The 15960-nt window shown below is 39.5% G+C and overlaps 1 protein-coding gene across 5 annotated transcripts in view; it reads right to left on the bottom strand.

Moving 5' to 3' along the window:
* Positions 1-15960, bottom strand: part of LOC104373225 (atrial natriuretic peptide receptor 2) — a 62989-nt gene that overhangs the window by 36616 nt on the left and 10413 nt on the right. For 3 of the 5 annotated variants that reach the window (XM_086628809.1, XM_086628811.1, XM_086628810.1), the window contains exons 1-4: positions 8237-8416; positions 6786-6861; positions 3859-3955; positions 1034-1166 (exon numbers count right to left, since the gene is read on the bottom strand). In XM_086628809.1, coding sequence (XP_086484935.1) covers positions 1034-1166; positions 3859-3955; positions 6786-6861; positions 8237-8301 — 371 coding nt within the window. In that variant the 5' untranslated portion in view covers positions 8302-8416. Of the gene's footprint in view, positions 1-1033; positions 1167-3702; positions 3735-3858; positions 3956-6785; positions 6862-8236; positions 8417-15960 lie in introns of those variants that run through there. The other 2 variants (XM_086628813.1, XM_086628812.1) reach the window with 2 other exon arrangements.

Here is a 15960-nt window from a genome sequence, read left to right as displayed (position 1 = left end):
AATTTTCCAAATGCCTTACTGATTTAAGGGAGTGGGTCTTCCCAGAAAGACTAGAAAAACAGATTCCTTTCCAAGCAGTGAAAAAAGCTGCTTTGTGGTTAAGTTCTTCCAACTATTACTAGTCATAAATTTCAGAAAACGTGATAAACAAATTGTGCAAAACTGTGTAACCATAGTACACAGATTATCAAAATACAATATCAATGTTTTGCCATTGCAAATGGATTATAGGTCATCTTTCAATATGAAAACAAAATTCTCTCAGGATAACAGCTTTTACAATCTGAACTTTGTAATGTGAACACTCAGATTGGCAGTGAAAAATGTGAGGTTTTGCAGAAACATCTCTTACACTAACCAAGCACGGAAAGCGTGGAAATACAGCTGCAGTCTCTGTCCCAGACATTGTTTTATATGGATGGAGAACTGCTATGTACAGACAAAAGAGAAAATCAGGGTGTACTAGCCTTTCAGTGGTCTAGAGCTGTAGCATAAACATTCTATATTTAACCTTTGTTGTGTACAGTTACCAACACAGTCTCTGAGTTGACATACAAGCTTTTGGACTGATTTCAATCCCACAGAAATCAAAAGAAGTTCATCACTGAATTCAGTGGATTCAGGGTTGGACCAGCCTCTTTTTCGTATCCATGTTGTGCACTTCAAATGCACATACGATTAAAATGAGTATAAGGCACGGTTAGTCTGGGACTCGTGCTTAAACTTCATTTGTAAATTCCTTGTGTAAAGAAGGCAAGAAGTGATGTTCAGAGTTCCACTGAGACAGTAATGCAGGTACAGGATGACATGCCCTATCCTTGATGATGCAGACAAGCATGCCATGATGTCTGCTCTGAGAGCAAAGCCATTGCAGAGGGGAAAATATCAGGGCAAACAGAGCTATAAGAGACCTCAAGAGATGAAAGGAATTAGCGAGAAGCCCCAGAGTATGTTCCAATTATGTTACTGAAAATGTACATACAGAATCCCCATATGCTCATGACCACGAAAGCATTTTTATAAGAGGTAATACCTGTGAGAAAGGATTCCATTTTGCACTGCATATTGATAAAAGCTGTCTGAAGCAAAGACTTCATAGGTCACGTTGAAGAATTCCCCACTCACAGCCTTTTCTGGAGGCCTTTGCACCCACGCCATCTCCAGGCCTAGAAAGAACACAATCACGGGCCAACATATTTGCTATACTTTTACAGATGCATACAAATGTAAAACTCTTTCTGTAGTGATTTTCATCTATTGTTCCTATTGCTTTTCATGAGCGCAAAAGACTCATTCATTTTAGTGGCTGTATAGGTAAACATAAATGCACATTAACTGAACAACTGACACTCACTTAGAAAAGATCAAGCAATTGGGGACACATGACAAAAAAAATCTAGTCATCTTATCTAAAGTAACTTTGCTCCCAGTATAATGCAGTGCTGCTTGTCCTGCTGCTTTCCTCTTTGATCACACAATAAATATTGCTCTTCATTCTTGGCTGCTCTCACTGAGGCACACCTCATTATGGATGAAGAACAGACAAATCTAGCATACATGAAATTCTGTCAAGGCCCTTAACTTCATGAGACATGAATTATATATACTAATAATTATGTATTTAAGAAAGCATTCTCATTTTATAAAGCCATCACATCTAGAACAGAGGACAGTGGAAGAAGTGCTACTCTGACATCTGTCATCTTCCATTTCCACACCCTTACTGGGAAAGATAATTTATCCCAGTCATCTGTCTTGACCCTAGGATACCTTATTACCTGCTCTGAGCTGTGGAATAAAGTGAGATAAGAGGTGGGAGAAGTTTTTAATCCATATTCTCAAACACTATCAAAATCTTCCTACTCCATTAATCTATGTCTTACCATATTGTTGGATGAAGGTTACTCCATTAATCTATGTCTTACCATATTGTTGGATGAAGGTTTCAATTCACACCACATCAAATTACTTACAACATGCAAGTGTGTAGCTCTCAGTTTGTCAGGAAGTTTTAAATCCCTTCTGCAGAGAATGGGTAAACCTGTCCTTCAAGAGATGCTCACTTTTTTGTTGCTATTATTCAATTATAAACTCTTATTACTCTGGAGTTGTTTTTACAAGTGTATTCTTCACCTGCACTGTTAGTGAAGCTGTTATTTTTTCCCGTAAAATTCCTCTTCAGATATAAAGAAGCAAATTGCAAACAATCTCTTGATTTCACATCTCCCTTGGAAAGTAAACACTCATTATAAATGCTAACACTATGAGAGAAACTACAACACTAAGATTTACAAAAAAGGCTAGTGTGATTTGCACTAAAAGGTAAGAGAGAGCTGAGCTTCAGAGAACGTGTGAGAATGAAGGCAAAAGGTCAGCACAAATTTCAGTTAAATTACTTTCTACTTCCCTTTAAAGGTCTCACAAAGATAAACAAAACTCTTCTTTCAATGACAGATACTCCCACACCTAAATGCTTTGAAGATCCTGTGTTAAACCCACAGCAATGAGGCTACAGTATATGTCTCTTGCTTTGTTTTTAGCAATGCCCAGAAGATGACACGGAAGAACAAGAGAGAAAGGCAGGACAGAGCCTGAAGTTCAATCTAAAACTGGTAGCAAAGGGTAAATGTTAATTAAGCAAGCCACTCATATTAGTTTCCCTTTTATTCAGTTCACACTTTCATTATCAGTAAGAATAGCTTTAAACAAGTCATCTGTTCTGATAAATGGTTGTTTCAATGTTAAAGCAATAGTAAATTCATACAGGGATAAAAGTCTTAGTTGACAATCATCTAGATAATGTTTGAATTTCACTGTTCCAACAAAATCCTTTGGAAAATGTTTCACTGGAATATTGAGCTTAGAGTGTGACCCAGCAGTATATTTCCTGGAGTGTTTTATGAGTATTAGTTTCTCAGGTGTTCTCATTTTTTCTAAAAACCCTATTGAAACACATTGTCTCTCGTCCTATCGTCTACAACTTAAACAAAAGTGTTCCTTTACTTCAGTTATTTAACAGTTACAGAGTCACAAAATCACAGAATAATTGAAACTGGAAGGCACCTCTGGAAATCATTGGGTTCCATCCTGTGTTGCTCAAGCCAGGTTGCCCTAGATTTTGTCTAGTTGGGTTTTGAAAGTCTCCAAGGATGCAGAAACCACAATCTTTCTGAGCAACCTGTTCTATTGTTTGATCACCCTTACAGTATAAAAGATATTTTTAATATTTAAATTGAATTTCCCATATTTTAGTTGCTCTTTAATTATTTTTCAATCTCAAACAATCAATTTCCAACACCAAAAATGCTCTATTTTTTATTATCTCATCATGTAAATTCATTTCGGAAACTGACTGGAACAAGCGGTTAAAGATCTCAGATTTTTTTTAAGTACTTAAGGAACACAGTTTTGAGCAAGGTAGAAAATCATGATGTGTAGAATCAGTGATTTTGCCTACTGGCTGGAGGGTTTAAACACAGTCCACTGTTGAACACTACAAAATTTCAGCAATGACTCAATAGAATTTGCTGCAATGCAGAGCTGCTTGCCTGCTTTGTTTGGATTTCTAACGAGAAATAAAATGTTTTCCATTTCCTTCTGGGGGAAGGGATTCAGCTGTTGCTATTACTTTTTATTTGGAACCAAGGAATATTGAACAAGCAATTGCTCTCAAGTATCTTTTGGTTGTTTTCGTTCACTTACGTCTCTAGAAAGAGAGGTTGTCACTGATTCAGATGCTTTCCACCATGCATAACATCCGTCATGAGTGAGGTATTATTCTGAGTACTTAAGTTTTGGGTTTTCAACCATTCCCCTGCAAGAGATGATCTTTCTTAAGCAGCCTTAGGACTCACTTACCTCCACAGTCCAGCATATTATACTCATCTGGTTTTTCCAGGGGCCAACAGTCATAGTCTTTGTTATCTAAATCATGCCACCCCTTCACTAATATCACCTGCCAGAAAAAAAAAAGCATATGAATAGACTCCAAAAAAGACAGTATGGGAATAGGAGAAGGATGAGTTCCATCTCCAAAGTTTATATTTCTTCTAAAGAAATCAAACCAAATGCAGAAACATAGCCTGGCATATTTCACACTCTTCGACCTCTGGAGTAAAAAATGACAGCTTCCTAGGGGTACAAAAACTCAATCAGTAGATTATTTTGATCTATCCAGAAATTAGCCATGAAACAATGAGGGAACTTAACTAATCCTCCTCTTGCAGAAGGTTTTCTCTATAAAGAGCAGGTGGTTCTAGCACCATATGCAGAAAGAAGTTTGATTTACAGAGGTTTTTTGTTTGCTTTTAAAATGTCATGCACTCTGCTCCAAACTGCTCAGTTTCTTTTACTCTTTTACACCTAAGCTCTCTGAACGACTCATTTTTTGTTAAACCTTTAATAATACAATATAATTGTTAATTATATAAATGTTAAAATATGTAATTATAGATAATATTAAGATTGCATAAGCCTATTACAGGTAGAATACAGCATCACAATAGCATATAGATTGAATTGCAACAGCAGCAGAATATGTTATACCTGTATATATATTATACATTATAACAGATATATTAATCATGTATTAAAATATACACTCTAGGGTATACACGAACAGAACAGAATAAGTTGTGATAATGCACCCTAGTCTTATTCCACTTCTAGTAAAAGATAATAGTTTCTATTCACCTAATCTCCTATTATTTTTCTGTATATTATTGGAGGATAGTAATCTATTGGATTACACAATTACTTATCACAGTATTCACAGAATAAGAGAGAACTATACAACTGATTTTTCCAATATATTCTTCTATTACTCTTGTTTTCTACATTACTAAAGTAATATTCAACAGTTGCCTGGTATAAATAGCTGTCTCACTGCAATAAGCCATATACAGTTCTTTCCCTATGCACAGACCACAAGTTCTGTAAGTGGATCTATGTAGTTTACCTACCAATAAACTGAGGAGGCTTCGGAGCCCTAAGGCTGGTGTTTTGACAGCTCTCATGCTCCCTAACACGCACCCAGCTCACCAAGTGTCAGGGCTGCTTCTGATGTTGCTGTTGCTACTGAATTAGATGCCCTGGTCTAAGAAGGGGGGTTGCTAGGCAAGCTGATCCTGGCAACTCCAGCTGCTCTAGCTGTTCTGCCTCGTCCCTCCCTCTTCTCCCCAACCCCACTTCTTCTTGGTGTAGGGTGGAAACACCCCTCTGCATCCTTGCCGAACCTCTCTGAAAAATCATCACTGTCTTAGTGGCAGCCCTGCTCTCAGATCATTCCAGTCTGTGCCTCTATCAGCTCAAAGATGGAAAAGCAATGGGAGGATTTTACTTCACTGCCTTGTCAAACTTGCATCTGACCTGTAGGCAGATGAATTGATGCTGTGGAAATAAACACAGAGACATAGCTGGGCCTGGGGGAGGAGAGGTGTACAAACTCCGAGGCAAGAAAGGTCACCTATGTAAGACAAACTGTGTGACTAAAGGTTGGACTAGGTGATCTCCTGAGGTTTCTTCCAACCTGAATTGTATTAGACCCTATGACTTCAATTTCTCAGTCCCTGGAGGTGTAGGAAAACTTATGCCTGAGAAGTGTCCTGCTACATAGACATGTGAAACAGACCTCTGCCTACCCATGCTGGTACAATAAAGACATAGATGTGTCTGTGGCTATTTCTGTTTGCCGAAGTCACTGCCAACACAGAACTTCAGTTGTGATTCAGCTTTCCTGAATATTTCCCTGTGTTTTTTTCTGGAATTCTGGCTCTCAGCCCAAACTGACATTAAGAATCTTAGTCAAGATGCTTGGACTTCACTATTTATCTCATCAAAATTGCATGAAAAAATGCAATGGGTGCCAGTTCATCTTGAACAGGGTTGTAGATCAATTAAAAAAATCTGTTTGGATTTACTCATTAAAGAGATATTTGTATAAACTAATACAAACATTTCAGGTTGGAATTTTATGTTTGTAGTGAAATCCTAACCTCCTTTGTGTTGTGTCTTCCTGTGGTTCACTACGACTATTTCACTCAAATCATAGGTTTCAATATATGAAAGCCTTTAGAGTATTTCAGCCTGGCTGCATGGTAGAAAGAGAAAGAAGAGAAGAGAAGAAAGAGAAGAGAAGAGAAGAGAAGAGAAGAGAAGAGAAGAGAAGAGAAGAGAAGAGAAGAGAAGAGAAGAGAAGAGAAGAGAAGAGAAGAGAAGAGAAGAGAAGAGAAGAGAAGAGAAGAGAAGAGAAGAGAAGAGAAAGAAGAGAAGAGAAGAGAAGAGAAGAGAAGAGAAGAGAAGAGAAGAGAAGAGAAGAGAAGAGAAGAGAAGAGAAGAGAAGAGAAGAGAAGAGAAGAGAAGAGAAGAGAAGAGAAGAGAAGAGAAGAGAAGAGAAGAGAAGAGAAGAGAAGAGAAGAGAAGAGAAGAGAAGAGAAGAGAAGAGAAGAGAAGAGAAGAGAAGAGAAGGGAAGGGAAGAGAAGGGAAGGGAAGAGAAGGGAAGGGAAGAGAAGAGAAAAAAAATGAGCTTTTTTTTTTTTGGCTAGAATTATCTGCTTAAAAGAACTCTACACATATTAAAATCTTGGAAAGGTTTTACTGGTGATATTTTTTAGGATATCTTGTGCTTAACGAGGCATTTGCTGGCAGGAAAGCTAAGGATTACAACTTGTTAGATCCTACAGCAGCCAAAAGATTACCAGACTGATCCTATTTTCTTAAATAGCATGGTCAAATATTCACATGACATTAGTATCATGATTCAAAGACTGTAAAGATCATACATTACCTTTATAGCTACTTGTCTATCACCAAGTTCCAAATTCCTGGAAAGTGGCCATGTGCAAGAAGCTGGTCTGGGAATCCTGAATTAAAGACGGATGGATTGGAATGGCTGGTGATGATCTGATTTAACAATCTATCCCAGCTATTGGAGAAGCACATTACCACCTCTGCATTGCATTTAAGCACTGGAAATTTTAAAAAGAAAACAAGTGAGGACTATTTTGCAATATAAATATGAGAACCTTAGCAAAAAAGAAAGGATTGACAGCTTAGTAGTGATACATTCCTGAGGTCTATCTACAATTTTCTTTATATAAAGGAAATCAGAAACAGATTTGAATAAAGTGAGATGGCCATCTCAAACCTGATAATCTCTGCTTTACATTTGCTCTTTTTTTCTGTTTTTAAGTTATAGGCAGTCATGTAATTTGCATTAACATCTTAACACTGCATCATACTACGAATCAGTTTATTAACGCAGTCACATTAAGTCTAGCATAGATTAACTGAATTCTGCCGACTGCCACTTGACTCAATTAGTGCAGTAACACATTTTTTTGGCTTCTTCTCTTAGAAGGATCTCTTAATCTGAAAAAATAGGTAATTTCTACTGATTCAAATGAAGTTTATCAGATAACTTTATATTTACAGACTTATGTCTGTTGTGTTGGCTGTGCTCAGGTGGTCCCTTAAGCTACATAGTTTCCATTTCATTTGTTAACTCAATAATAATTTCTATTACCAAACAGAGGGAAAATAAAGATATTTCCAAATTTTATGAGCAATATTACTGTAGATATTGGTAAAAACATGCATTTTTATTAATGTCTTGATACTAATCTTAAAACTAAAATACACATGTGATGTTTGTAGAAAATAATAATGGTTAAAATATTGCTGAAAAAATTTGCTAATTATGTGCTTTCAACTATTTTAGGAAAGCAATTTCCAGCAATATATCGAAGCAAAAATTACTGTGATTAAAGCTTCAAGTATCCTTGAAAATATTTATTTATTCTGGCATTCAAACTTTCCAGATGGTTCTTGTCTTGATAACAAGCTGAAACTCAAATAGAGATGTTTAGACTACTTCATGTTTAATTAGATTAGATTTTCTAGCAAGAGACTTACTTTCAACAAAAAAACAAATCTCAAAAAATCAAGACCAGGGCTCCTTTGAAATTCAAAAATGACAGAATTCCAAAGATACCATTTATCAGAACTGTGTTGTCATTCGTGAAATCAGTAGTTAAAACTTAAGTTCTTGAAATACAAAACTCCACTACGCAGAGTACGTTCACCCTGAACACGAGCGGGCATCCTGCTCAATGCTACACAGCTTCGGGCTCCTAACACTTACAGAGATGCAAGGTTATCTATCCTATTCTCATTTTATAGTGTCAGCTCCAATAAAAAAGCATTTTAAACGACACAGAATCTAAGTGCTTTTCTTACCGGGGTCTCAACAGTTCGGCAAAGCTTCCGACACTCCGGTGCTGGCAGAGGGGGTGAGCAGGCATGGCCAGCGCTCTCTGACACTTCCCCCTAGTGGTTTCGTTGCAGACCGACGGCAGACAGATTCTACCCTGTGCGCAGTTTGGTTTCAGGATAGCCTCCTCTTGATGCACAAGCTACCACAAATGGAGTACTAAGAAGCAGTGTGGCAGAGAACCTGCCTGATCTCAGGTTCTCACCTGGGAGTTCTCACTTGGTGGTGGCAGCTGATGGCCTTCTACCCCTCCCCTTCCCATCAGCAGAGCGATGTGCTGCACAGCCACAAGAAGTTCCCAGGGCTCTGGCGAACGTCCACAGCACTACAGCACAGGAAGTGGTCACACCTTCGCTGGGTCACCATGACTGTTTGTTTACGCATTTTTGGCCCTCAGAAATTGCTTTGCCATCGTAAGTAATGCAGGCCCGCAGACAAAGGGTGTTAATCTTGTCTTGTAATTCCACGCTGGCACAAACAAGTATAGGTGTCAAAAGAGGCCTGGCAGCATGTGCTTCTTGTGTGCTCTCCCTGCAGTGCTGGTCCTTCAAGCTTCTGGCAATTTATGAGATAAACTGGATGATCGGATTAAAAGTCTGATCTGGTTACAGCTGCTCTTTTTAAAAAAAATATTATTTTACTGCAGTAGTTTTAACTGGGTCAGTGTTTTTTTCCTTCCACCCTTTGTCTCTTCTCATCCATTCTGGGCGCAAACTCACTCTTATTCAAGTAACACACGTGTGTTCATGTGGTTCAGTGAGACTCAGACCTCAACTGAGCTGGGATTAGCAAGATTAAAAAAATAACATCTAATTTTCACAGAATCATAGAATCATAGAATGGTTAGGGTTGGATGGGACCTCAAAGATCATCTAGTTCCAACCCCTCTGCCATGGGCAGAGAAATCCTCCACTACACCAGGTTGCCCAAAGCCTCATTCAACCTGGCCTTGAACACTACCAGGGATGGGGCAGCCACAACTTCTCTGGGCAACCGGTTCCAGTGCCTCATCACCCCCAATGTAAAAAATTTCTTCCTTAAATCTAATCGAAATCTCCCCTCTTTCAGTTTAAATCCATTGCCCCTTGTCCTATCACTACACACCCTTGTAAAAAGTCCCTCTCCAGCTTTCCTGTAGGCCGCCTTTAGGTACTAGAAAGCTGCTATAAGATCACCCCGGAGCCTTCTCTTCTCCAGGCTGAACAGCCCCAACTCTCTCAGCCTGTCTTCATAGCAGAGGTGCTCCAGCCCTCGGATCATCTTCGTGGCCCTCCTCTGGACTCGCTCCAATAGTTCCATGTCCTTCTTGTGCTGGGGACTCCAGAGCTGAACACAGTATTCTAGGTGGGGTCTCACGAGAGCAGAGCAGAGGGGCAGAATCACTTCCCTCGACCTGCTGGCCACACGTCTTTTGATACAGCCCAGGACACAATTTGCTTTCTGGGCTGCCAGTGCACATTGCCAGCTCATGTTGAGCTTCTCATCCACCAGCACTCCCAAGTCTTTTTCCTCAGGGCTGCTCTCAATTCATTCTCTGCCCAGCCTGTACTTGTGCTTGGGATTGCCCCGACCCACGTGCAGGACCTTGCACTTGGCCTTGTTGAACTTCATGAGGTTCTCACAGGCCCGTCTCTCCAGCCTGTCAAAGTCCCTCTGGATGGCATCCCTTCCCTCCAGCGTGTCCACAAAACCACCACCAGATGACAACTTGGTGTCATCTGCAAACTTGCTGAGGGTGCACTCGATCCCACTGTCCATGTCTCCAACAAAGATGTTAAATAGCAGTGGTCCCAGTACGGACCCCTGAGGAACACCACTCGTCACAGGCCTTCACGTGGACCTGAATTTTCTCCAGAATTCTTGGTAATTCAATTAAAAGACTAAACATTAAGTTTTGTAGTAGATCAGTAGCTTCAGAAGTACTGAGTGCCCTCAGTTTGCTGAGAGGGCTGAACAGACAATAGGCGTGGGTCTGGTGAAATGCTGGAGAGCAGAAAACCAGCTCCTGAGCCTTGCATAAAACACATACATCATCTTTTAACTTTGTGGTATCTCTCCATTTCTCTCACATGCTCTCCCAAATATTGGAAGTTTGAGCGAATTTCAGAGAAAGAGGCCTTGGGCTAAAAGAATGGTAATCATAAAATAAAAAAGTAATGACATATTTGTTACGAAAAATCTGAAAGGTTAATGTTAGATGATTAATCTTTGATGACAGTTTAACTGAATTGCAGCAGAAGGAGCAAACAGTTACATAATTTACACAAAGGAACAGAGCTGGGAGGCAGTATGAAAGCATGACAGATCAGAGAAAGAGTTTTGCAAAAAAGGAATTAGGGACATTGAAAACTACGGCCAAGAAATTGCTTCTTCTGACTACCATCTACAATGTTATATATACCTCACAAACATCACAGAAACCTCAAAAATGCAAATGGTATTCATCAGTAAGGTGGCAGGTAGTCTTCACTAGACTCTCAAGTTACTAGGAATTCTGAACAAATTTATGGTTTTATAGATCCATTCCTCAGATCCACTCTAGTTCATGGGACATCACAGGAAGGCTTGTTCTGGTGCTGCACTTTGGGTTTGATCTGCAGCACTAAACAAGCTTGAATTTTTAATTCATTTCAAAAATGTTAGAAAATATGTTAAAACTTGAAACAAAAAGTATCATGTATACTCCTTGCAGGCTGTATGAAGACTGTCATCCGGTATACGTCAGAGACTTTAAGAAGAAATATTTCTCTTTGAGAATAGGCATTATTCTCTGTTTAGAGGATTGATCAGTACATGAGCTGTTGTGGAAGGAAAGTAACATTCCAGGATTTTCATGATGTAAAGCAACCTGTAATTTTTCTTCTAAAGAGAAGGTGGGAAAAATTATGACATCTGGAATTTTGCAAGGAGAATACTCATAGCTTGAAAACTAACAGGTAACAGTGATTATCCCTCTAGCTGAAAATGCTGTTGGTTTTAGTAATTTGATATAATATATGACTGAAAACCTCTAAGGAGGCTGGATAAGAAAAACTGAACTCTCAGTTCTTAGAGAAGCCAACAGGAACTTCACTTTCAAAGTGGTCCAGGTTAACCTTTAGAAAATCCTAGCCTAAGTACATAACTTAAAAGAGATTTCTGCATCAAGGGACTTAGTTGAATAAATCATTGGGTTTCTGTTACTATAATGCAGCATGTCAATGCTGTAGTTGTTCAAAGGGCATTCACCAAGTCTGAGAACGTGAGAACGAATTTCAATTTGATAAGATGACTGCCTGAGAGGCTTAAGATGAGTTGATCCTAGTTCAGCACAGAATAATATGAGTTTTCTGTTTGGGAAGAAACTGAGCAGAACACCATTGATGTTCTCAAATGCCTCCCATCTTTCAGTCCTCCCACACAGGCAGAAATGTTATAGATGTCTGCAGTGCTTAAGAACAGCAAACTTGGCTGCTCTTAAGATTTACTGCGTGGAGGATCTGGGTGTCAGTGACAGATGGCAGCTAAGGGACATTTCTGTTCTTACCTGCATCATGCTCCTAAGATCCCCTGGTCACTCCACTGGTTGTAGTGGCATTCAACTGAAATCTGCATTTTGCCTTAATGGTTTTTTCCTCTCCTCCTTACTTTTCACTGCATGACTCATTTCTGTTTTCAGAATTCTTGAATGATGTTCTGCCCATGTTTTTATGCACATTAGCACCGCACATTCATTGACATTGCACATACCCTTTCTCTCCCCCTCAAAAGACAGCCTCATAAGCCACAATTGCTTCCATATTTCTAGGGTCTCATGCGATCAGGAATTCCTAAGAGACACTGAGACAGGGGTTCTCTTGGCCTTCTGTAACTGAAGAATCATATAGCCTTTTGGATCATCTCTTTGGACCAGCCCCAAAACGAAACAGCGTTCCAAGCTATTTCCTTTCCTCAAGTAATGATCATTTCTGCGTATGTCAGCCTAGACAGACAATGCCTAAACTGTTTTTAATGACCTTCAGCAGTAGAGCCTCTATCCCTTCCTTTATGGTGTACTCCAATGCTTCACTACCGTTCCTTATTAGTTTTATCTATGGTCCCATCTTCTTCTGTCTTGCTATAATTTGAGGTCAGTACTTATCCCAGCAGCAAAGAGAACAGTTTGCATGTTCTGTATACTTTTTACACACTCGAAGTCTTTAACATTCTGGCTTCTGCCAGTTACGATGTATCAGGACGCCTTACACAAATGTATTCTCACATTTCTTCACAGGGAAAAGAGACTATCCTAGTTTCAGCAACATAATACAGAAATAAAGAGCGTTTAAAGAAAATGCAGAACAGATATTTCAACAGTAGGAATGAAAGCTTTCTGTTGGATCTTTGGATGAAAACAAGTGACCCCAAATGCAGCCCAGGATCATAATCATGAGACCACTCTCATACCGTAATTAAAATAAACATCACTTTTTCAGAAAGAAGTAAAAAACTGTATTTGTTTAACATCCCAGTCTCTCTGCTGATGGAGGCTTTGTCTCAATGAGTTTTTTACATCTGTGCCTCAAGTGAAGCAAACTTGGTAAATGTCCAGTTTGGCATAATGCCATTTTGTAGACTGTTCTGTGACTGACTAGTTGTCAGAACTAGTCTAGCGGGAGAAGCTGAGGATTTTCAGAAGCTACTGAACCTGAAAAGATTTTTCTGCTATTCAGGATTCTCTGTTTTTTTGGGTACATTACTCTCTCTGGTGAAGTCAGACATGCCTTCAATCCGAAAATACTGGGGAGCCAGCAACTTCTTTTCCTGTCACGTTTTGCACCCAAACAGAGATCAATCTATCATTTGCACTGTAACTTTGACACATGGAACTGTGGCTCAAATCCTGACAGAGAAGAAGAGACAGAAAAGAAAACTGTTTTGAACATGAAACTCAAATATCTTAAGTGACTTACGTGTTGGACTTTTGTATAGCCACATGCAACTATCATCTGATTTAGGGCTCAGCCTCACCTTGAATGAAATTCCTTGGCACACGTGTTTGCTTTTTTTAACGATATGCTAGTCCCAGAATGGAGAACTTGAGAACACATTGCGAGGAGAAATGTAGGCATAGTAAGTCAGTATTTATAAAGAGCTTTTTTATTTTCCATTATTTCACTTTTGTATTGCCTAAGGCTACTAGCCAATTAGCTTTTCTTCTGGTTTTTTGAGATCTCTCTCCCTTCAAAGAGCACTCTGCAGAGTGCTATCCTTAATTGTTTCTAGTGTGGTCTGGTTAACAAGCATGGTATGTCAGTATGATTCTGCCATTAAGTATTTCATTGCTCTGTTCTGACAAATATTAGTTAGGAATTGAGCTGTGTCTTCTTATCTTACACTTCTCTCCAGAACCCTCACTTCCCTTATAATTTAATTCCTATATAATAATTCCTTGGTTTTTAAACTTCCGAAAGCAGGAGATTCTCAAAGGCATAAATAGCAGCCAGAGGCCTGATGTCCACTGAATCTCCCCATAGTTTACTAACACTTATTTCTTGGAAAAATCTCCTCTATTTTTGGTGTAAGTATGTGTACAGTGAGTAATGAAACACACACAGTCCTGACACAGGCTATCAGGGCCCTGAGCATACCCCTCTCTCCTGGAACCTATGCTGCCTGGTCTCAGGGCCAACACTTACAGTGCACCTCTTCAGCCTTGAAGCAATGTGAGGGAGAGCTGCCTGAGAAGCCCTTGCAGCGGCCCTCCACCTTTCTCTGGGAGCTGCTTCTAGGCTGGGCTCTCACACTTGTTTCCTGCCAGAGCTACATTGCACCTGTAGCACCTGGCCAGGCACTCCGTTCATCTGAATCCTGACCCTGACACATGGATTTGACTTCCTGGTTTGACCTCAGACTTCTCTCATCACCATGAACTTGTCTGTCAGTCTCCACCTTTAGCTGACTCTGTTTACTATCTTCAGATCTGCCATGCTTGCCCTTTTCAGGCACGATGGACCTGGGCCCTGATTGGGGTGATCTACCTTGCCACCTGCCTTGCTGTCACCCTTGGCTCGTGGATGTCCCTCCCTTGTGTAGCAATCTGCCTTTGCTGCTTGCTGACAAGGACACCTCAGCTTTAATGCTGCAGTAAAAAAAAAAAAATCAGAAGTAAATATGCAATAAAGCAAAATTCTACCCAGAAAGGAAAATGTAAATGCTTTGCTCAAAACCTTGTAGAGATAACTGTCTACAGCATTTTTTGCTAAACCATTTCTAATTGCAAGTATGGATTATTTCAAAGGACTTACTCTTTACAAACAAACAAGAAATTCTTTTTATAGCAAGTACATAATTACCAGGATAGAATTCTATGCATAGTTAACTTCAAACACAGACATTATTGATATCTTGGGATTTTCTGGTGTTTCTATAGTATTTTCAAATTAACAGTACTATCACTGATTTAGTCTAGTTTCCAGGCACACTCCTACTTCAAAATATCTGCTTCAGACTGGCTGTGATTTTAGAGAATTTTATAAAATGTATACAGGCACTTTAGTTTCTTAACAGCGACAGCTTTTTGTTAATGCTTGACCACTACCAATTGTTGCATCGAATCACAATATCACTCTTTCCCTAGTCATAAAAAAGACTAGAGGTATCCTCTCCTCATGTCCCAGGTGCTTATCCTATTAAGTGGAGATGACTTCTAATTTGTATAAATTTTATTCTCTGTACTTCAGTGGGAAGAAAAAACTCATCATATTAGTGCTGCCTTTATATCCCATGGAAGCTGGATAAGCAGCTCCATACTCGATGAGGATGTTTAGAGAGGCAAGTAATTCACTTGGAAGAATGATACGCAAAATCCTTAGCCCTTCACGAATGAAGTAGGACAAATCTCCTAATGTTCTCAGACCACAGGAGATTAAAGAGACAGGCTACCTGCAGCAAGCGTAGGGAAATCAGACGTGCTGTATAGGCAAACCCAGAAGAGAAATTGCTCTTCTCCCAACTCCTGGAGAAAGAAGAGTGGAGAAACTCCTGAGGCTTACTCACTTTTTTTTTTGTGAATAAACACCTGAGCTGTGAGGACTGATGTCTATGGACTCTGAAATGAGACTGATGTTGGTATATTCCACATTAAAAGAGAGAAGCGGTGCATGAGAACCTGAATGTCCAGGGAACTCATATGCTTCTGCGCTGGTAAGAAAGGGATGCCATTTTAAATGCTGGCTTGTGACGAACTCATTAGCACATTGGAGTGACTCATGAGGACTATTATAGAATATCTTAGGGTTTTTTTCTCCTTTACATTTAAGCAGAAGGATGCTTTTCATCTCTGGCTAGGCTATTTCTGATACTAGCCAGGGCATGTTTCAAGGCATTCTCCGTACTTCATGCAGGGCTTATGAAAAGACTATTTTTACCACATGACTATTAGCAAGTCTCTCCAGTCCTCCTGCTTCCCTCAGGGTCAAGTTCTCCCCTGAAAGTGTGCTCCAATTATGTAAGAGATATAAATTGAAATTCCACTGGGGAGCTGTGGCTAGCATAAAGCTGAAGAGAAGATTACTCTTGTGGCTTTGGTTAAACACAAGTGGATCATTCTCTTAAATAACTCAGTGGGTTTTTTCATTCCCTCTGATGTATTAGTGATTTGATAAACACCCAGTGCATAAGTTTGGTTCTTAATCCAACTTACACCTTGTTCTGCTTCAAAACCCCCCCA

Source organism: Tauraco erythrolophus, chromosome Z, assembly GCF_009769465.1.
Source record: "Tauraco erythrolophus isolate bTauEry1 chromosome Z, bTauEry1.pri, whole genome shotgun sequence".
NCBI lineage: Eukaryota > Metazoa > Chordata > Aves > Musophagiformes > Musophagidae > Tauraco > Tauraco erythrolophus.
This window is presented reverse-complemented; position numbering and strand designations above follow the sequence as displayed.